This window comes from Macaca fascicularis, chromosome 9 (genome assembly GCF_037993035.2).
Source record: "Macaca fascicularis isolate 582-1 chromosome 9, T2T-MFA8v1.1".
In the NCBI taxonomy this organism is placed as follows: domain Eukaryota; kingdom Metazoa; phylum Chordata; class Mammalia; order Primates; family Cercopithecidae; genus Macaca; species Macaca fascicularis.
The window spans coordinates 123,228,252-123,249,717 of record NC_088383.1 but is presented as its reverse complement, the minus strand read 5'-3'; the positions used below and the strand labels follow the sequence as shown (position 1 = coordinate 123,249,717).

The following is a 21,466-nucleotide window of genomic DNA, read 5'->3' as shown; positions in this document are numbered from 1 at the left end:
CACACAAGTTTTTACAGAAGTAAAAAAAAATCAGAAACACCGTCCTGCTGGAAAATAATTTTACAGCCCTATTAATTACTGGCGGAATGCCCAAGAAGGAAGGAAAACAAACTAAGAAAATGTGAGCTAAAAAGCCCTAACTTGGAAGGGCGTGGTGGCTCACGCCTGTAAGGAGTGAGCACTTTGGGAGGCTGAGGCCAATGAACTGCTCTAAGGTCAGGAGTTCAAGACCAGCCTGGCCAACATGGTGAAACCCTGTCTCTACTGAAAATACAAAAAATTAGCTGGGCGTGGTGGCAGGCGCCTGTCTGTAATCCCATCTTCTCCGGAGGCTGAGGCAGGAGAATCACTTGAACCAGGGACGTGGAGGTTACAGTGAGCTGAGACCATGCCATTGCACTCCAGCCTGGACAAGAGTGAAACTCCATCTCAAAAAAAAAAAAAAAAAAAAAAGCCCTTACTCTAAAGTGTTATAATATTTAATACATCATAATCTCTGATATTACCATGTTACGGATTCGTGTGCAAAATAGAGGAGGAGAACAGGCAGGAAAGATTGAGATTAGAAATGATATGCTAAATATAAAACAGCATATTTAAATCTTTCATAGAATGTTTATCGTTAACAAGTCTTAACAGTGATAAAGTTGTGCCTTTGTTTAATAGGTAGACGGTTTCAATAACTGAAGCTTCCATACTGCTCAATATCAATCTATACTCACTTTGATCTGCATTTTCCTTCTTAGAATCTTGTCCGTTGGGTTTCAAGCCATATCCCATTTCTATAAGCACATGGTCTAAAAGTTTTCCTAAAAAGTGAGTAAGAAAATATGCCTCCATTGAGAAACTATACAAAGAATTATGGGAAAAGCATAAAGAAGAAACAAGTCAATCATACGACCCACGTTCATAGCTATTAATAGGCTGACTTGTTTTGCCAGTTCAATTCCTATGGGCAAGCTATGGTAATACCCAGCCTGAAAAACTGAGGCAAAATTACCATAGTCACCTGACAGAATTTTTTCTCTAAACTGTAATTTTTTAAATTTTTGTGGGTACACAGTAGGTGTACATATTCATAGGTTACATGAGATGTTTTGGCACAGGCATGCCATGTGAAGTAAACACACCAGAGGAGGAGGTGACCATCCTCTCAAGCATCCTTTGAGTTACAAACCATCCAATTACAGTCTGTTACTTTAAAACGTACAATTATTATTGACTACAGTCACGCTATTGTGCTACTGAATAGTAGGTCTTATACAGTCTTTTTAACTTTTTTTTTTTTTTTGTACCCATTAACCATCCCCACCTACTCCCAGCCCTCGACTACCGTTCCTGGCCTCTGGTAACCAGTCTTCTACCCTCTATTTGACAGAAATTTTAACGAAAAGGTTTCACTTTGAAATCCTGAAGAACACGAAAGATTCTTTTCCCATCTCACGAACATGCTTAGAATGACCACTGTTCATGGGAAATAAATTTAAGACATAAGTATGGTTGAAACAAGGGTCAGCATGGACCCAAACTTCAAGTTCCCTGAAATAATATCCAAAAGCTGAGATCATAACATGAAACACAGCAAACAACAGGTTTTTTACTTAATTTCACAAGAGATTAGTTGATTTTCTACCAATTCAGCCATGATGCCAGATCTCTGAAAGCAGAGGGGTGATACCCTGGAAACTGGGAGGCACCCATCACACAGCGAGAAGTCATTTATCAAACAGGTGAAAGGCCAGAAGGGAAGAAGAGAATTCTAAAGCATTTCCATTTCCACAGCTTAGCTACTGTGTACTAGCCAAAGGCAGTTCTGTGAAGGTTACTCCAAGAAAAAGCACTGATAAGGACGAATGAATTCGGAGAACTTCAGGAATTTTCTCAACAAAGGGGCCAACATTCAGGAGTGATATTATAATGGCTCTATTAATGGGATAATAGTTATGCTCACATGAAGTCTAAATCTAGCCAGCCACCTAATTCTATGAATTTGTGCCACGTCTTTGACAAACTGCCAATTTCAAGAATGGGTTCAGTCACAATCTGAATGACGCCAGAGGGCAGTTTACCTGGCCTCACTTGATGTTTCTGTTTCTTCTGAGTAACAGGTGGAAACTACTTTTCCTATTAAGTACTCAATTTAAAAAGATCGTACCTGAATGTGGCAGCTCAACTTCTACAGCAAAGGTAACCACTTCCTCTTCCAAGATGTCGACAATCTTTATGGAGCAGTACTGCTCCATTAACAGTGGTTTAGTAGCTTTGATACAATCATTGCTCCAATTCCCTTCTGCTGGGATAACATTGGCTACAAAGCACTTTATGGCCTGAAAATTTTTATGCAGGTTACTTACAAAAATTGCCATTTAAAAATGATTTTTTCTAATTATTTGTATATAAAAGAATGTATCTCATGCTGAAAACTTATCACAAATCTTCAAGTACTAATCAGACAGACAATTTTATGTATAATTATTATTAGCCTCTGCTAGTACTGTATTCATAATGCTTACTTTTGGTACTTGAAACTTAAGAACTTCGTGAAAGAATAATTATCCTTCAAGTAAATTAAGACCACTTTCAGATACTATAATAAATACAGAAATGATTATTTTGAAGAGCAAATTGAAAAGATGTGCCTAAAAATGTTAGTTTCTCACCTTGGGCAGTACTTAAATAAGGTCAAGATAGCCAATGAGTGTTCATTTACATAGTACAGGTACAATAACACAGAACTAACACTGTGCCCATCAAAACGTTGAAAACAGCTCCTTTGGGACACTATTAAATATCTAGAAAGGAAAAGAGACTCACACAAGGAGGAAACAAGTCAATGTTCCTGTTGAGGTGGTAAATTCTGTTTAATGGAATTATTTCTTCGTTTCCATAATCGATATATAAGACATGTGCCTTCTTTTGCTGCACATCAACGTTTTGTATGATCACTCTGTTCCAGGTCTGAAAGTGAAATATAGACAGCATTTCACAATCTTAGATTTTAAAAACCCTCAATCGATCTATAGAACATGCAAAAAGCCAACTTAATTTTCTAAGAATCTTGCAAAGAAATCCCTAAAATTGTCTACTTAGGACATGTTATTAATAATATACACAACTATTCCAAAGCTATTTCTATCCCATGAGACTATCACACACTAATGCCTCAGCTACTCAAATAAAACACAAGCTCTAAGACTAGCCAGCCATTCGGCTACAAGCAGCAATTCAGGAACCCGTAAACAGAGTTGGAGAGGGGTAAGACAGGGAAGAAGCAAGCTGAACAGGGCATGGGATACTGAAGAGGATCAGAGTGATCAGAGGCTGGTTTTAAGCCTTGCCATGCATCATTAAAAGCTCTGGTGTTCAGTTCATACTACCAAAGTTAGCTCAAACGTTTTCAATAATTCATTTTATTACGGGTTACCTGATCAACAGTGTACTTGGCAATACAAACTTCCCCCTTAACAGGAATATAGTCTTTTTCATGCATATTTGCATATGTTTCTTTTAAGCTGGCAGAGAGTTGGTTCATGTATTCTAAAACTTCTGAAGAATATAACTGCACATAGAAGTCCCCTGGGTGTTTGAATTCGGTAACTGTACCCTTTCAAAGAAAAAAAAAAAAAAAAGAGGAATAATTCCTAAGGCACAAAAGGAAACATCAATTTCTTAAAGCTTTGTAACTAAAATACAAACAGGATCACAGACAGTTTTTGCAATGTTTATTAGTTTAATCAGATATGTTTTGCAGCTACTGCATGAACTCAAGTAGGAAACAAGAGAATAAATACAGTTCTCTGGATCTGTCTGTGGAGATTGAAGAACAACAAATACCTTTATTTCCATGGTTTTCTTGAGTTGTAGACTTCTCAAATCAGAAAACATTATTCTCTCAGCCCAAATGGCTATTTCCTTAGTAACTCCAAGTGGACAGTCACTCTGGTTTGAAAAATACCACAGAAGCGAGTTACTTAAAAGCACATGTTTCAATGATTCTATGGCCACTACACGCCGGAACCGCAACCACAATATCCTGACTCTTCAGCTTGAATAAAAGAATACAGAAATAGGGAAGGCCTCCAAGAGTCACTAAAACCCACTGTCCACAGGCAGTGTGCACAGCACTGGGGATAACCCAAGAATAAGGCCATGCGGGTGAAGAGAAGGTTGACTTTATTTTTAAAAAATGAAAGTGGTGGTGGTGGAGGTTACTATTTTAAATCTGCACTTGTTAATGCTTTCTGTAAGAATGAATACTTGAAGTCACCTTTTTTAAAGTAGATGCTAGAAGCAGCTAAAGAAAGCTAAAAATTATTCATAAATATGAGTTGGACGTGACGGATGTTTTTCAGATTACAAATAATTCAGCCCATGTTGTTGTCTAAATGAGGAACTGCTATCAGAAAGCCTCCTTAGATAACTAGGCCCTATTAGAGTACAGCACATAAAGCTAAAACCTGTGCCCGCAGAGGCTAAAAGGGACTCTTTAATCCACATGATTTTACGCTGAGATACTACCACATCCTTTTAGAAAAAAAGATGAAGTAATTTTCAAAAACCCCTGATCGTATCACTATGGTGTACATATTTAAATAGGAAACTTACTTTTAAATATTGATAAAATGCAGAAATAAGCCCAAACTATTTATCTCACATCCTCTTAATTCAATAAAGAGGTGTCATTCAAAATTTAAAGACAAAGTATACCATACCTTATTATTTACCTCCACATCCTTTGTTTCAATAGATGATTTATTATCTTCAAGTTTGTGGAAACTGCAATAAAGCAACAGATTACAATATTTATAGTGTAGAGGCAATTAACATAGGTGCTATCAATCACAATTATGGTAAATTCTCAACGAACAAAATCCTGAAAGAGCAAAACAGCTTCTTCCAGAATCACAGTGGTAAAGTCAAACTCCCCACTGCTGGCTACACAGTGGTCCACACCCTGTGTGTGCATAGGTGTGCTTCTTCCAAAAGCCACCTAATGAGACGGAGACTGAGACTGAGAGAGTGAGAGAATATCTTCAAGCCTCAGTTTTCTTATCTGTAAAATGGGGATAATTCCTGGCTGGGTGTGGCGGCTCATGCCTGTAATCCCAGCACTCTGGGAGGCTGAGGTGGGTGGATCACCAGGTCAGGAGATCGAGACCATCCTGGCTAACATGGCGAAACCCCTTCTCTACTAAAAATACAAAAAATTAGCCAGACGTGGTGGCGGGTGCCTGTAGTCCCAGCTACTCGGGAGGCTGAGGCAGGAGAATGGCGTGAACCCAGGAGGCTGAGCTTGCAGTGAGCCCACATCATAACATTGCACTACAGCCTGGGCGAGAGAGCAAGACTCTGTCTCAAAAAAAAAAAAAAAAAAAAAAAACCCAAAAACCAGAGATAATTCCCTACATTACTTACACAGAATTTTGAGGTCATATGTGATACTGTTTTGTAAACTGGTAAATGCCATGTAAGTACAATTTATATATTTACAAATAAAAACACAACTCAAGAGGCATGTAAGAGTTCCAAACTTACTAAGATCCAGGAAAGTACATGATTAAAGTAAGGCATTCTAAAGCTCTAAACATTAAAGAAAAACTCTTTGAAGGTTACAAATCTTCACATGTACTACCCAGTAAAATAATACACATGAAAATTAAGTTCATAGAGCTTTTCACTTCAGATTTGTACACTTTTGTTATAAAGCTTAATAAAAAGTAACTTCTACTTGGTTGTGGTCTGCTGAACTATTGGATGCTTATTGTATCAGAAAAAGACCTTATGCACAATCCATAATGAATAAAAAGACCATAAATCCTTACTTTGGCTGAACAGGCTTGCACACGATGCTGTGTGCAGACCAGTCTCTTCTCTGACATGCTGTGGAGCAATAGTAGGTCTGCTTGCACTGAGAGCACCTCAGCGATCCTAGAGAACACCACCCACAAAATAGTTCAGATGAAGATCAAGACATTCTCAAGGTCCACACTTGATCAAATATTCTATTAACCATGGCAAGAAGACTATCTGAAGAGAATTGTGCTATTTAGGAATAGGTATTCAGATTATACTTTTAAACTCTCAGAATACAGAGAAAAAAGACCTACAAAGATTTAAAAAAGGGAGATCAGACTGGGACACATAACTGAGTTTCCTAAAAATAGACCTCTGAATACATGTTATAAAAGCAGCAAGCGGCCAGGTGCAGTGGCTCACGCCTGTAATCCCAGCACTTTGGGAGGCCGAGGCAGGCAGATCACTTGAGGTCAGGAGTTCGAGACCAGAATGACCAACATGGTGAAACCCCGTCTCTACTGAAAATACAAAAATTAGCCGGGCACGGTGGCAGGCACCTGTAATCCCAGCTATTCGGGAGGCTGAGGCAGGAGAACCTCTTGAACCCAGGAGGCAGAGGTTGCAGTGAGCTGAGATTATACCACTGTACTCCAGCCTGGGTGGTGACAGAGCGAGACTCTAGTCTTTTAAAAAAAAAAAAAAAAAAAAGCAGTAAGCAATGGTGCAAAATGTGCCATGGCTCATGCCTGTAATCCCAGCACTTTGGGAGACCAAGGTGGGGGGGATCACTTGAAGTCAGGAGTTTGAGACCAGCCTGGCCAACAATGGTGAAATACCGTCTCTACAAAAATAAAAAAATAAGCCGGGTGTGGTGGTGCACATCTGTACTTGGGAGGCTGAGGCAGGAGAATCACTTGAACTCAGGAGGCAGAGGTTACAGTGAGGCAAGATCAAGCAAAGTAAACAAAACTTTCCTGTAGTGAAAACAGACTTGTACCAGTGACTGAAATGGCTGCGTATCATGAAAAAACCAACAAAAAACAACGAGAATCGTATCTAGAAAAACCCAGGGAGATTCTGAAATAAAGGATTTTTTAAAAAATTCTATCAGTGTTCATGCTAAAGAAACAGGTTATCTAAAAAACAAAAACAACAACAAAACACCCCACAACAAAGAAGTAACCACCAACCCAGTCTGGCCTCAAATGCTTCCACCCTAAAAGAAACTTAAAAAAAAAAAAAGTTACATATCCGAATAGCCAGTAATAAACAGAAAAAACTGCTCAAGATCACTGATCACGAGAGCACTGCAAATTTAACTCTAAACTGGTAAATGCCATGCAAGTAAGACTTATATATTGAAAAATTAGAACTCAAGAGGCATATGACAATTCCAACTTATCCACAAAAAGGGCTATAAAAACACAAACACCAAACATGGACGAGGATGTGGAACAACCAGAACTCCCTCCCAGGGGGAAGAGAAAATGGGACAATACCTTGGAAATGGTTTGGTAGCTTCTTATACAGTTAAACATACACCCACCCTTTGACTCAGCCATTCTGTGTCTACCTGTGCACCCACAATAAATGAAAACGTTATGTCCACACAAACACTTGTACAAAAATGTTTAGAGAGCTCTATTCCTAACAGGCAAAAGCTGGACCCAGCCAAAACGTTCATCAATAGGAGAACAGTTCAACCATGGTATAACCATACAATGACACTATTCAGCAATAAACAAAAAATAATGGTGCGTGGAACAGCATGGATTAACCTCAAAAGTATTATTGTATATGAAACAACCTTGATACTAAAGAGTCCATGCTGTGTGATTCCACTTATGTGAAATTCTATGACAGGCAAAATTAATTCATGATTAGAAAACCAATGGTTGCTTCTCAGAAGTAGGGACCGGGATGGGACATGAGAAAACTTCCTGAGGAGACAGAAACATCCTATATTATGACAAGGATTTAAGTCTGTACATTTCAATGCATGTGAGCTTCCCCTAAAAAAACTGAGGAAAACGTACACTGAGGAAGCAGGAAAAATGGGAAGGGATGGGTGAAGAGGAACGGCAGGATGCTGACGGTGGCTGAGGCTGAGATGTGTGTGTGGCATGGGGACACTGCTCTAACTACACTTAATGTTTATCATCTGCCACAATAAAAATGATTTTCAAATATGTAGAAGAATTCAGACACCTAAGAACAATATGCTTACCAAACAGGCCACATCGATGACAAGTTGTGGACCGAAGAGGAGGTCCTAAGGAGGTGAAGAGCCCTGGATTATTTATGGACAAGGAATTCTCGACCAACTTGTTTAGTTTTTTTGATTTTGCAGGACGTACATTATTTCCGGGCTTCTATTAAGAATAGAAAAGAGCAATGTTAGAATTTGGCAATAACTTTTCCATTTAAATACTAGATTTGGGACTAGATAAGATCAAGTAGATGTACTTTTCCTTATTCCTTCTATTAAGGTAAACTAAAACCCTGAACTTATATATAAAACAAACATAAGGTGACTCTGAAAGTGGGAGAGGAGGAGGTGGGCTGACTGGCAACCTGGAGACCCAAAGAGCGACATGGCAGTAAGGTGTCTGGGTTTTCTTTTTGCCTCATATATACCAGACTGGGTGCTGGAGAAGCCAGCAACCCAGAAACACCGGAAGGCAGAGATGATAAAAACTCCAACAAGAAAAGCTGTACTCTCGAGCTGGGTGTGGTGGCAGGCACCTGCAGTCCCGGCTACTTCCGAGGCTGAGGCGGGAGGAACACTGGAGCCCAGGAGCTCAAGGCTGTAGCAAGCTACGATAGTGCCTGTGAATGGCCACTGCACTCCAGCCTGGCCAACATAGTGAGACCCTCATCATTAAAAAAAAAAAAAAAAAATTTAGAAACCTGCTCTGTCTAGCCAAAGGACTAGAAAAAAAGGCAGACCAGAAAGACAGAAAACTTAACGTTAACTGCTCTACTCCAAACACCACAGACAAAACTGTGGCCCCACTCCCACCCACAGAGGGAGAGTGTGGGGCCAAGATTTCCACCCTCACAAGGCTACAGTGAGGTGCCCCAACCTGCTCACAAGTATGGTATCAGAGAAGGCCAACAGAATAGGGTGTCAGCACTTCATCCCTGAAGTGGAAGGATGACATCCCTGCCTATGGAGACCACATGGTAAACCTGGATTTCCACCTGGCAGCAATGAGGTGCCCCCATCCCCATCAACGTGGTGTCAGAAAAGGCCTAGTGGAGAGTCCGGACTTTCCACCACAATTCAATACAAACTAATCCCTCCTAACACCCTCTCTATCAGTCGGCCCTCTCTCCACGCGTGTCACTAGAGACCAAATGGGGAGCTGTAATGAGGTACTCACCACTGTCAGCCAGAAAGCAATCAGTTGAGGCCTCCTGTGAAGCTGGAACTCCCATCCTCACCCAAAAGAAAGAGCTCCCCAGTTGAATATCAGAGGCTGAGTAGGGAACCTGGACATATACCCCCAACCTGGCAGTAACAAACCAGCAGCCAGAGCAGTGTCGGAGGAAGCCAGCTAAGACAGGAAGTTTAAATAAGATAGAGGCTGGGTGTGGTAGGTCACGCCTGTAATCCCAGCACTTTGGGAGGATGAGGTGTGCAGATGATTTCAGATCAGGCCATGAGTTCGAGATCAGCCTGGCCAATATGGCGAAACCCCATTGCTACTAAAAATACAAAAATCAGACAGGCATGGTGGCACATGCCCATAATCCCAGCTACTCAGGAAGCTGAGGCACGATGATCGCTTGAACCCAGGAGGTGGAGGTTGCAGTGAGCTGAGATCACGCCACTGTACTCCAGCCTGGGCAACAGAGCAAGATTCTGAATCAAAAAAAAAAAAAAAAAAGTCTCATAATACCCAAGATATCCCAGTTTCAATAGAATTCAATAGACAATAACTCACTGCACCAAGAATCAGGAAGATCACAAATGAATGCCGGAAAAAAAAAAAATCAAGCACCCAACATCAACATGACAAAAACATTCATTTATCTATAAAGATTTTAAAGCAGTCATCAATACGTTAACAAGCAATTACGAATAGGCTTGAAACAAATGAATACGGAGTCTCCCTAAATAAATAAAAGATATAAAGAACCAAATGGGTATTTTAAAACTGAAAAGTATAACCAAAATAAAAAACACAATAGCAGGCTCACTAGCATAATGGAGGGAAAAGAGGTAACAATCAGTGAACTTGAAGACAGAACCACAGAAACTCCTGATCTGAACAACAGAATGAAAATGAATTAATAAATGAATAGTCTCGGGGACCTGTGGGACTATAACAAAAGATCTAGCATTTGTGTCTTCAGAAAGGAGAGAGAAGGTAGGGTTGAGAAGTACTCAAAAAATGACTCCTGAGGCCGGGCACGGTGGCGCACGCCTGTAATCCCAGCACTTTGGGAGGTTGAGGCTGGTGGGATCACCTGAGGTCAGGAATTCAAGACCAGGCTGGCCAACATGGCGAAACCCCATCTCTTCTAAAAATACAAAAATTAGCTGGGTGTGGTGGAGGGCATCTGTAATCCCAGCTACTTGGGAGGCTGAGACAGGAGAATCGTTTGAACCCAGGAAGTGGAGGTTGCAGTGAGCTGAGATCACGCCACTGTACTCCAGCCTGGGCGACAAGAGTCAAACTCTGTTTCCAAAAAAAAAAAAAAAAGACTGCCAGAAACTTCCAAATTTGGCAGAAGATATAAATTCACTAATTTAAGAGGCTGAGTGAGCCCCAGAGTAAACTGAGACTAAACACCAAGACACATCTTAAAATTCTGAAAATTAAAAGCTTGAAAGCAGAAAGAGGAAGAGAATCCCTTACCTGTATGGGGGAGGGAGGATTTTTAAAATTCATTCTATTAAGGTAAACTAAAACCCTGAACTTCTATATAAAACAAACATAAGGTGACGCTGAAAGTAGGAAAGGAGGAGGTGGGCTGGCTAGGAACCTGGAGACCCAAAGAGCAACATGGCAGTAAGGCGTCTTTAAAAAGACAGATTTCCCATTAGAGACCGTGGAGGCCAGAAGAAAGTGACAAAACATTTTTCAAGTTCTGAAAGAAAACTTATCTGAGAAACTTATCCAAGGAAAATATCCTTTAGGAATGAATGGGAAATCAAGACTTTTCAGATGAAAGAAAATTAAGAGAATTTGTTACCAGCAGCTTTATCCTAAAAGAATGGCCTAAGAAAGTTCTCTAAAGAGAAAAGAAATGATAAAGGCAGGAACACTGAAATAGAGAAGAAAAACACAACAGGCCAGGCTCAGTGGCTCATGCCTGTAATCCCAGCACTTTGTGAGTCCGGGGTGGGAGGACTGAGCTCAGGAGTTCGAGACCCGATAAACGAAACATATTAATAAGTACAATAGACTTTCTCCTGTTGAGTGTTCTAAATTATGTTTGAGAGTTTGAGCAAAAATGATAAACCGTCTGAAGGAGTTGTAAATCTATGAGATAGAATATGTAAGACATAAACGGGTGAAGGTAAAGAAATGCACAGGGAGGTTAAGGTGTCTGCACTATACTCAGATTGGTAAAATGGTAACTGTCATAAGTTGCGTATACATGATGTAGTATGCAAAGCAACCACTGGAAAAGGTATACAGAGACACACTTGAAAACACCAGATAAAAATCAAAATTACAGAAAGTATTCAAGTAACCCACAAGGCGGCAGGAAAAATAAACAGAACAGAAAACAAAACAAATGGCATAAACTCTCAAGTACCAATTACATCAAATGTAAATTATCTAAGTATACCAACTGAAAGACAGACTGTCCTAGTGAATTAAAAAACCTTACCCAAATATATGGTGTCTATAAGAAACTCATTTTATGTATAACAATATAGACCAAAAGTAAAAAGATGGAAAAATATGTAAATGTTAAGAACAATGAGTGACTGTATTAATATCAGATAAAACAGATTACAGGGAAAGAAAAGTACCAAAGAGAGGGACATTATAATGACAACGAGTCAACCCAACAAGACACGGCAATCCTAAATATACATGAACCACAGCTGCAAAATATAAAGCCTAACTGAATTGAAAATAAACAACCCAGGATTATAGAGGCTTTAATACCTTCTCAACAATTGACATAATGAGACATAAAATCAGCAAGAGGATGGAACACAACATCACCAACCAACAGGAGCTATTAGATATTTATAGATCGTCTGACCCAACAGACAAGGCACATTCTTTTCAAGTGCCAAGAGAATGTATACCAAGACCACATCCTGAGCCATAAAACAAACCTCAACAAACTTAAAAGAACTGATGTGATTCAGAAGCTGTTCTCTGACCACAATAGACTCAAACCAGTAATCAGCAGCAGAAAAAATACTAACAATCTTCAAACACCCAGAAACTAAAGCACACTTCTAAATAATATGAGTTAAAGATGAAGTTTCGAGATAAATAAAAGATACACTGGGGCTGGGCAGGGCAACTCAAGCCTGTAATCCCAGTGCTTTGGGAAGCCAAGGTGGGAGGATCACTTGAAGCCAGGAGTTTAAGATCAGCCTAGCAACATAGCAAGACCCCCATCTCTACAGAAAAAAAAAAAAAAAATAGCCAGGTGTGGTGGCATACACCTGTAGTCCCAATTACTCCAGGAGGCTCAGCAGGTGGGACTGCTTGAGTCCAGGAGTACAAGGCTGTAGTGAGCTATGATTGTGCCACTACACTCCAGCCTGGATGACAGAGGGAGACCTTGTCTTAAAAAACCAACCAACCAACCACCAAAAAGACAAACCAAAAAAACCCCCAATCAATGACCAAAAAAATGCCCAAAAGCAGTAGAGACAGTAAACATAAAGAAGAAATTAATTTTAAAAACAGGAAAAAAATGAAACAAAAACCTATTTCTTTGGAAAGATCAATAAAACACAAACCTGTAGCGAGACAGACAATAAAGACAGACAGAAATTACCAATATCAGGAATAAAATAGGGAACATTACTACAGACAACACTAACATGAAAATACTGGGAACACTTCCACATATAAATTTGACAGTGTAGACAAAATGAACAAATTCCTTAAAAAATGCAAACACAATATGAAACAATTTGAATAGACTTCAATTATAAATATTAAGGAAACTGAACCATACCTTTAAAACTCCCCCAAAAGAAATCTCCAGGTCCAGATGGTTTTCATTGGAGAATTCTACCAAATGTTTAAAGAATTAACACCAGTTCTATACAATTTCTCTTCCAGCAAACAGAAGAGGGGACACTTCCCATTTCATGAAACTAATATTACCTTGATACTCAAACCACACACAGACAGTATAAAAGAAAATTACAGACCAAAATCTCTCATGAAAACTTATGTAAAAATCCTTATTAAAATATTACCAGATAGAACTCAGCAATACATAAAAATAATTATACACCATGACCAAGCGTAGTTCACTTCAGGAATGCAAGGCTGGTTAACCACTCAAAATAACAATGTAATCTACCAAATTAATATACTAAAGGAAAATAAGTCACTACCATATCAATCAATACAGAAAAAGCATTTGACAAAATTCAACACCTATTCATGATAAAAAGGATCAGAAAAGCAGGATTAGAGAAAACATCAGCTTGATAAAGAATATCTACAAAAACCTACATCTAAACTTAATCATAAAAGACTGAATGCTTTTTCCCTAAGATTAGAAACAAGGCAAGGTGTCCACTGTCACTGTGATTCAAACCTAGTGTAGAAAGTTCCTACAGTAAATGCAATAAAGCAAGAAAGGAAATCAAAGGCATATACACTGAAAAAGAAAACATAAAACTGTCCCTATTTGCAGATGATATGATTGGCTATGTAGAAAACTGCAAGGGATCTTAAAAGGACTTCAATGGCTGGGCCCAGTGGCTCACGCCTGTAATCCCAAGCACTTTGGGAGGCCAAGGCGGGTGGATCACCTGAGGTCAGGAGTTTGGGGCCAGCCTGACCAACATGGTGAAATCCCGTCTCTACTAAAAAAGACAAAAATTAGCCAAGTGTGGGGACGCATGCCTATAGTCGCAGCTACTTGGGAGGCTGAAGCAGGAGAATCGCTTGAACCAGGGAGGCAGAGGTTGCAGTGAGCCAAGATAGCAGCCCAGCAGTCCAGCCTGGGCAACGAGAGCAAAACTCCGTCTCAAAAAAAAAAAAAAGAAAGAAAAAAAAGACTTCAGCAAGATCACAGAAGATAAACATACAAAACCAATCATATTTTCAAATAATGAACATGGGGACAGAAATACAATAGTATTTACAGTTACTCAAAAAAAATCAAATACTGAAGTGTAAATCTAGCAAAACATGCACAGGACCTGTAAGCTAAAGACTACAAAACGAAAAGAAATCAGAGATCTACATAAAAGGAGAAACACTATGTTCATGGATTGGAAGATTCAACACAGCAAAAATGTCAATAATTCCCCAACTGATATATAGGTTTAATGCAATTCACATGACAATCCCAGCAATATTTTTTGTAGAGATGAGATTATTCTAAAACTGCATGTTGGAAGGCAAAGGAATTAGAATAGTTAAAAAAATTTTTAAGAAGATAAATCAAGTGAAAGGAACCACTTTTCCCAATTTCAAATTTTACTACACAGCTCCAGGAATCAAGACTGTATGGTACTGGAAAGACAGACACATAGTATACAGAAAATAAATAACTTCAACTAGACCAACACAAATATGTCCAACTGAATTTTGGCAAATGTGTGAAAGCAATTCAGTGAAGAAAATTTTCAACAGATGGCACTGGAGCAATTGAACATCCACAGGCAAAAATAAATCTCTCAAGTTTCTTAACTTAAAATCTTAAAATTAACTGAAAATGGATCAAAACTTAAATGTAAGAAGTGAAACTATTCAGTGGCTCACGCCTGTAATCCCAGCACTTTGGGAGGCCGAGGCACGCGGATCATGAGGTCAGGAGATCAACACCATCCTGGCTAACACAGTGAAACCCTGTCTCTACTAAAAATACAAAAAAAAAATTAGCCAGGCACGGTGGCGGGCGCCTGTAGTCCCAGCTACTTGGGAGGCTGAGGCAGGAGAATGGCGTGAACCCCGGAAGTGAAGGTTGCAGTAAGCCGAGATCAGGCCACTGCACTCCAGCCTGGGTGACAGTGCAAGACTCCATCTAAAAAAAAAAAAAAGTAAAACTATCAAATTGTTTGGGGAAAAAATGAACATTTTCAGGATCCAGAGTATCAAAAGCACCAAAAACAATCCATTAAGGAAAAACTGACTTTATTAAGATGAAAAGACAAGCTACAGATTAGGAGAAAATATTTGCAAATCACATACTTGACAAATGACTAATATCTGAAAATTACAAAGAACTTTCAAAACAGTAAAAAACTCAGAAAATAGACAAAAGACATGAAAACATTTCACCAAAGATGTACAGATGGCAAATAAGCACATGAAAAGATGTTTATCATCAATCAAGAGGGAAATGCAAGTTAAACCACAATTAGATAGTACTACACATCTGTGATGAATACGGGTAGAATAAAAATACCGACGACATCACCAAATGCCGAAGAGGATGCAGAGAAACAAGCTCTCATACACCCTTGGTAAGAATGAATGTAAAATGATACCGTCACTCTGGAAAATATTTGGCAGTTTTTTATAAAACAAAGTTGGGACTACTCTTCAACCCAGAAATTGAACCCTGGACATTTATCCTGGAGCATTAAAAACATGTTCACATAAAATTCTGTACATCAATGGATATAGAGTTTTAGTTTTAAGAGCCAAAAAGTGGAAACAACCCAGATGTCCTTCAATAAGTAAATGGTTCAACAAGTTGTCCATACCATGGACTACTACTCAGCAATAACAAGGATCAAATGATTGATGCATACAACCTAGATCAATTTCTAGATAATTATGTGAAATGACGAAAGCCAATCCCAAAAGGTTACATACTGTCTGTACGTAGCCTTTTATATAATATTCTCAAAAATGACAAAATTGTGGAAATATGCGTATCAGTGGCTGCTATGGATTAAGAGGGCAGGCGCAGAAGGAAAAGTGGATTGGCTACACCAGAACATAAGCAACAAGGTATGTAAGAGACCCTTGTGGTGATGGAAATGCTCCGTATCTTGATGGTGTATCAATAACCCGGCTGTGATGCTATTCTATAGTTCTGCAGCATGTTACCATGGGGGAAACAGGCGAAAGACTACACAGGATCCCCATTATTTCTTACAACTGCATGTGAATCTACAATGACCTAAGGAAGTTTTCTTTTTTAAAAATGTACATTAAATAAAAAATGTCTGATCTTGAATGATACCTACAAATTGAATACTTCTTTATTAAATACCAAAACATGTTTAGAATCTTTTACCCCAGCAAGCAAACACACAATAAAGTAACTTACAGTATTCACTTCTTTGGGTGGTGAATTACTTTCTACACTTGGTGATGACACTGAGTTTCCTGGGGAGGAAAAACACAATTTTGAATAAAAGCCAAATATTACTTTTTATTGCTAATAATGAAAAATAGTATAATTAAGTGATATTCAAGTAACAGGGCTATACCACAATGACCTTATAGCTACACCAGAACCTAAGCAACATCCTACTTTGCCCAACAGAAAATAAGGACTTAGCCAGGCATGGTGGCTCACCCCTATAATCCCAGCACTTTGGGAGGCTGAGGCAAGTGGATCACTTGAGGTCAGGAGTTCAAGACCAGCCTGGCCAACATGAACATGGGCAATACAAAAATTAGCTGGGCATGGTGGTGCACACTTGTAATTCCAACTACTCAGGAGGCTGAGGTAGGAGAACTACTTGTACCTGGAAGGTGAAGGTTTCAGTGAGCTGAGACAGCGCCACTGCACTCCAGCTTGGGTGACTGAGAGACTCTGTCTCAAAAAAAATAAAAATATAAATAAAAGAACTTGTCCAAAATTTTCTTGACTAGTACTCCTCTCATTGTGAACTTTTCTCCATTCACTAAGGCAGCAGTTCTCAAATTTTCTGGATTCAGAAACCCTCTGCACTCTTAAAAACTGAGGACCCTGCAGAGCTTTTGTTTACACGGTTTATTTCAATCAATATTTACTGTATTAGAAATTAAAACTAAACTTAAGCATCCATTTAAAAATAAATGCATTACATGCTGACAATTTTTAAAAACTGTATTTTTCAAAACAAAATATAGAAGGATCACACATTTTTGCATATCATTAATGATTGGCTTAACAGAAGACGGCTGGATTCATATATAGTTTTTGCCTTCACTCAGTGAAAAGTTGCTTCTGGTATTTGGGGAAAAAAAAAAAAAAAAAGTCTGGCCTCCCAGAGACAGGTATTTGCAAGGAGGAATACTTAATGTCATCCTCTATTAACTGTGGATATTTGCCTTTATTAATACACCAAAACAAAGTGGTATAGAGTTAGAAGCAATGTGAACTCTAAAACCACATTAAGGAACTTTTCATATTGTTACACTAGAATTCACTGATTTATCCCACACTTTGGATTTCTGCCCATGCATGACAGCAATATCATGCACTGGCCATTTGGAAAAGACAGGTTCACTGAGTTATGTGGCATTACCAAATGTTGACATATTTCATTATGCAATAGCAAAAAATCATGAGTTAGGGCGTGTTGTGGTGGTTCATGCCCGTAATCCCAGGGTTTTGGGAGGCTGAGGCAGGAGGATCGCTTGTGCCCAGGGGTTTGAGGCCTCAGTGAGCCATGATTGTGCCACTGCACTTCAGCTTGGGTGACAGAGACCGTCTCCAAAAAAAAAAAAAATATTAATATTCATGTGTTAATATCACCATGCATCTTACCAGAAAAGTCTGTCTTGGGAAGTTCTTAAGCTCAAAGTGGCAGACACAAGTTTCCTAAAATCCGAAATTGCTTGAAAGCTTAAACTTTGTCATTGACAAAATACTGTCAGCTATTTTCCTTGAAGTAAAGGGCTCACTTTAATTTTTGAGAAAATGCTTGCCAGGTAAATCTGAATAACCAGTGTGTCATCTTTTCAAGTAAAAAGTATATTCCAAGAAAAGTTTCTCTTCAGCTCACAACTCAATTGCACACATGCTTTTCCTACTTCAGAGGATAAAAGGAGTCATTCCCATTTCATCACACAAATACTAAAAATACTGCACACAATGGTCAAGATTTAACAGAATACTTGAATACTTTTTACTGCTCAATCAAGGGCATTTTTAACTGAAATTGCCATTTCTGGTTTTCCTTTTAACTGGAAGTGCATGACAATGAAAAACTCAATGAACCCTCACCCAGGTTGGCGCTCCTGCCTTAAGCTGAGCTAATAATTTGCTTTTGCACTATCAGTATAAAGCTGGCATAGCAAAAAAGGCAAGAATGTGAGGAAAACAGTTTTGACATCTTGCAGAAGCCCAGAAGCCCAAGGGCACATTCTGAGAATTATATCACCATGTTAAAAGATCACATCTCATATACCTTCACAAAGAAACTAAATTCTACCAGGTCCTAACCGCCTTAGAAAGGTGTGTTTTTTTTTGTTTTGTTTTTTTTTCTTTTTTGAGACAGTATCGCTCTGTCACCAGGCTGGAGTGCAGTGGCATGATGTCAACTCTGCAACCTCTGCCTCCCAAGCTCAGGCGATTCTCCTGCCTCAGCCTCTCAAGTAGCTGGGGCTACAGGTTTGCGCCCCCATACCCAGCTAATTTTTGTATTTTTAGTAGACATGGGGTTTCACCATGTTGGCCAAGCTGGTCTCTAACTCCTGACCTCGTGATCTGCCCACCTCGGCCTCCCAAAGTGCTAGGATTACAGGCATGAGCCACCACACCCAGCCGAAAAACGTTTTTAGAATTGGAACTAAAGGAATGATAAGTCACATGAAACCAATTAAAATCTTAGCTGTATCTTTGTGATATATGCATAAAGTTTGCACAGTATTTTTAAGATACGGTCAATCTTTAGAACACCCATAAAAAAGCTAGAGTGTTTCCTTTCTGCATTCCTAGTATAGTCCTCTGTGGGGAAAAAAGCTCATTCTCTCCCCAGGAATTTTTTCTGAGATTAATGAAGCCGAAGGCAGCCACTTGGTATCTGGTTTTTCCTTCTACAATAATAATTAAATGCAAATACGGTAAGGTAGTCATGTGCCTGTTCTGTTAATAGCCCACTGGTGTGTGGTTATATATACTTCTGGTAAGTCACAGAAACCACGAGAATCAAGAAGTAGGAAGCCTGTGGTTTTCACTCACCTGCTGGCAATTTTTTCCTGTCTCCTTTGGAGCCAGCCACTTCTCCATTGATGCCATTAGGCTTTGAAGAAACTGAACTGTCTTCCTGACTAGCCAAATATTGTTTGGTTTGCTCACAAAGCAAAAAATTGTTCTTTTTATTTCCATTCTCTGAGCTTTTCAGCCTGAAATTAGGATGGTTAGGAAGTGTTCCAGGACTTCTTAAAGACTCATGTGGTGGAAGCTTGTTTTCATTTTTCTCAAAATTAAATGGCTCTGTCATCTTAGAAGGAGGTACTTCCAAATTATTTCTTGACATCATACTAAATGGCGATTTAACACTCATAGAGGCCTAAGGAGAGAAATGTATTGAAAAGACATCTTTTAATTTCAAAATTTCAGAAGAACTGCAGGCTCAGAGAAATTCTCCCAAATATATTTACGTAACAGATAATTCCTATAAAATGATTCCAAAGCAGGTATAACCATGACATCAAAACTTGGCCGACAAGGCACAAGAAAAACATCGATTCTCTCTAAGTATGAACTCTAACAGAAATCAACAACAGACCAACTCATGAAAAACCAAAAAAGTAAATCTCAGCATTCAACACCATTCCTTACTTGTAAAAGCTTTTGAGACAACACTAATTGAAAAGGTCTTTCATGTTTTAAAAGAAATATTCCCAAGCTAAAGCTTACACCTTAATGGCAAAATGCAACAGAAGAGGTGTGTTTAAATCAGGTTGTCACCTACCTTTCTACCTTCTCAGAATCCCTCTACCCTCTCCTATATCCAGTCCTTGAATATGCTGAACGCTCTACCCAGAATGCCCTCGCGCTCACTGCCTGACCATCCTGCGCAGGCTTCACAATCCATCTCAGCTGACCCCTCCTTCCTCCCATTTTGCCAAGGTCTCTGCTTTTATCATCTCCAGCTGAACTTCCACAAATTGTAATTTATACCTACTGCTTCTAAGGTCCTATCTATGCATCTTTCTCTGAAAATAAATTGGAAATGTTGCAAGCTTTCCAAGTTTAATTTGTCACAAAGTGTCTCTGAGAAACCTCTGTCCAGAAAGGATGCTGGCTTGTTTTTCTATTACTCTTAAAGAATGCTAAGTGCCCTGCCCAGGAGAATTAAAAGGGACAAACACCTCTTCTTTCTCAAGTAGTGACTGATAGCTTTGTCTGCTCCCCAAACAGCTGAGCAGGAGGAAAAATGTCACAGCTGAAACTAGCATGAGTAATATCTAAATGTTGTTTAACATGGTCTTGAATAGAAAAAAATAAATAGCAGTTGGTGTCCTACGACTTATCTCATTTCTTACTTTAAATTAGGCCTAACCTAATCTAATGAGAATACAGACAAGATAATGAAAAACAAAAATATACAGGCACACTCAAAGGTAGGGAACTCTTATTGGACCGACCCTGAGAAGATCCCTAACAGAACGACTGCAGGTGGGCAGCGATGGGGGAGATACTGCAGCTGCCAGGGGAAGTAAAACTGTATGGATAAGCACGCCTAAATTGAAGGGACAGGCTGAGAACTGCAATGTTTTGTGTAATAAGAGCAATGTTGTTCAATTACAAAAGAAAAATAAAGGCCGTGCGCGGTGGCTCACACCTGTAATCTCAGCACTTTGGGAGGCTGAGGCGGGCGGATCACCAGGTCAAGAGATCGAGATCATCCTGGCTAACAGAGTGAAACCCCGTCTCTACTAAAAACTACAAAATATTAGCCGGGTGTGGTGGCAGGTGCCTGTACTCCCAGCTACTCAGGAGGCTGAGGCAGGAGAATGGCGTAAACCCAGGAGGCAGAGCTTGCAGTGAGCCAAGATTGTGCCACTGCACTCCAACCTGGGTGAGAGAGTGAGACTCCATCTCAAAAAAAGAAAAAAAAAAAAAAAAGAAACTCCAGAGGAATCAGGTGGTGGTGGGGCGGGCGGGGAGGAATAAAGTGTATACTCTGTACAAGAAAGACAAAGAATGTGCATTAAAATATTAGAGTAACTGCCAAACAGAATATATAACTTTAAAATCACAGAAGAAAATCTTAATCCAATAGAAAAAAAAATTCAGGTACAGAAAACATCAAATAAGATGACAGAATCAAGCCCAAGTAATCCAAGTATCAATGAGTTAGTCTTAGTTAAAAAAGAAAAAAGAGATAAACTCAGGAAGAAAATTATTCAGTAAAATGTTAGGCACAAAAGGCACACATATAACCAAGTCATATGGTAAGGTTCCAAATAAAAGGACTAAAATATGCTCTATGCAAACAGCTAAAAGATGTAATGTTAGGCCGGGCACGGTTGCTCATGCCTGTAATCCAAGCACTTTGGGAGGCCAAGGCAGGTGGATCACCTGAGATCAGGAGTTC

At 39.3% G+C, this 21,466-nt stretch overlaps 1 protein-coding gene across 2 annotated transcripts in view; it reads right to left on the bottom strand.

Annotated features, from left to right (window-relative positions):
• Positions 1 to 21,466, bottom strand: part of TDRD1 (tudor domain containing 1) — a 52,327-nt gene that overhangs the window by 24,539 nt on the left and 6,322 nt on the right. For both annotated transcript variants that reach the window (XM_074002773.1, XM_015456715.4), the window contains exons 2-11: positions 19,102 to 19,432; positions 16,255 to 16,313; positions 8,024 to 8,168; positions 5,823 to 5,928; positions 4,713 to 4,776; positions 3,835 to 3,939; positions 3,425 to 3,604; positions 2,815 to 2,958; positions 2,156 to 2,327; positions 723 to 809 (exon numbers count right to left, since the gene is read on the bottom strand). In XM_074002773.1, coding sequence (XP_073858874.1) covers positions 723 to 809; positions 2,156 to 2,327; positions 2,815 to 2,958; positions 3,425 to 3,604; positions 3,835 to 3,939; positions 4,713 to 4,776; positions 5,823 to 5,928; positions 8,024 to 8,168; positions 16,255 to 16,313; positions 19,102 to 19,426 — 1,387 coding nt within the window. In that variant the 5' untranslated portion in view covers positions 19,427 to 19,432. The remainder of the gene's footprint in view (positions 1 to 722; positions 810 to 2,155; positions 2,328 to 2,814; positions 2,959 to 3,424; positions 3,605 to 3,834; positions 3,940 to 4,712; positions 4,777 to 5,822; positions 5,929 to 8,023; positions 8,169 to 16,254; positions 16,314 to 19,101; positions 19,433 to 21,466) is intronic.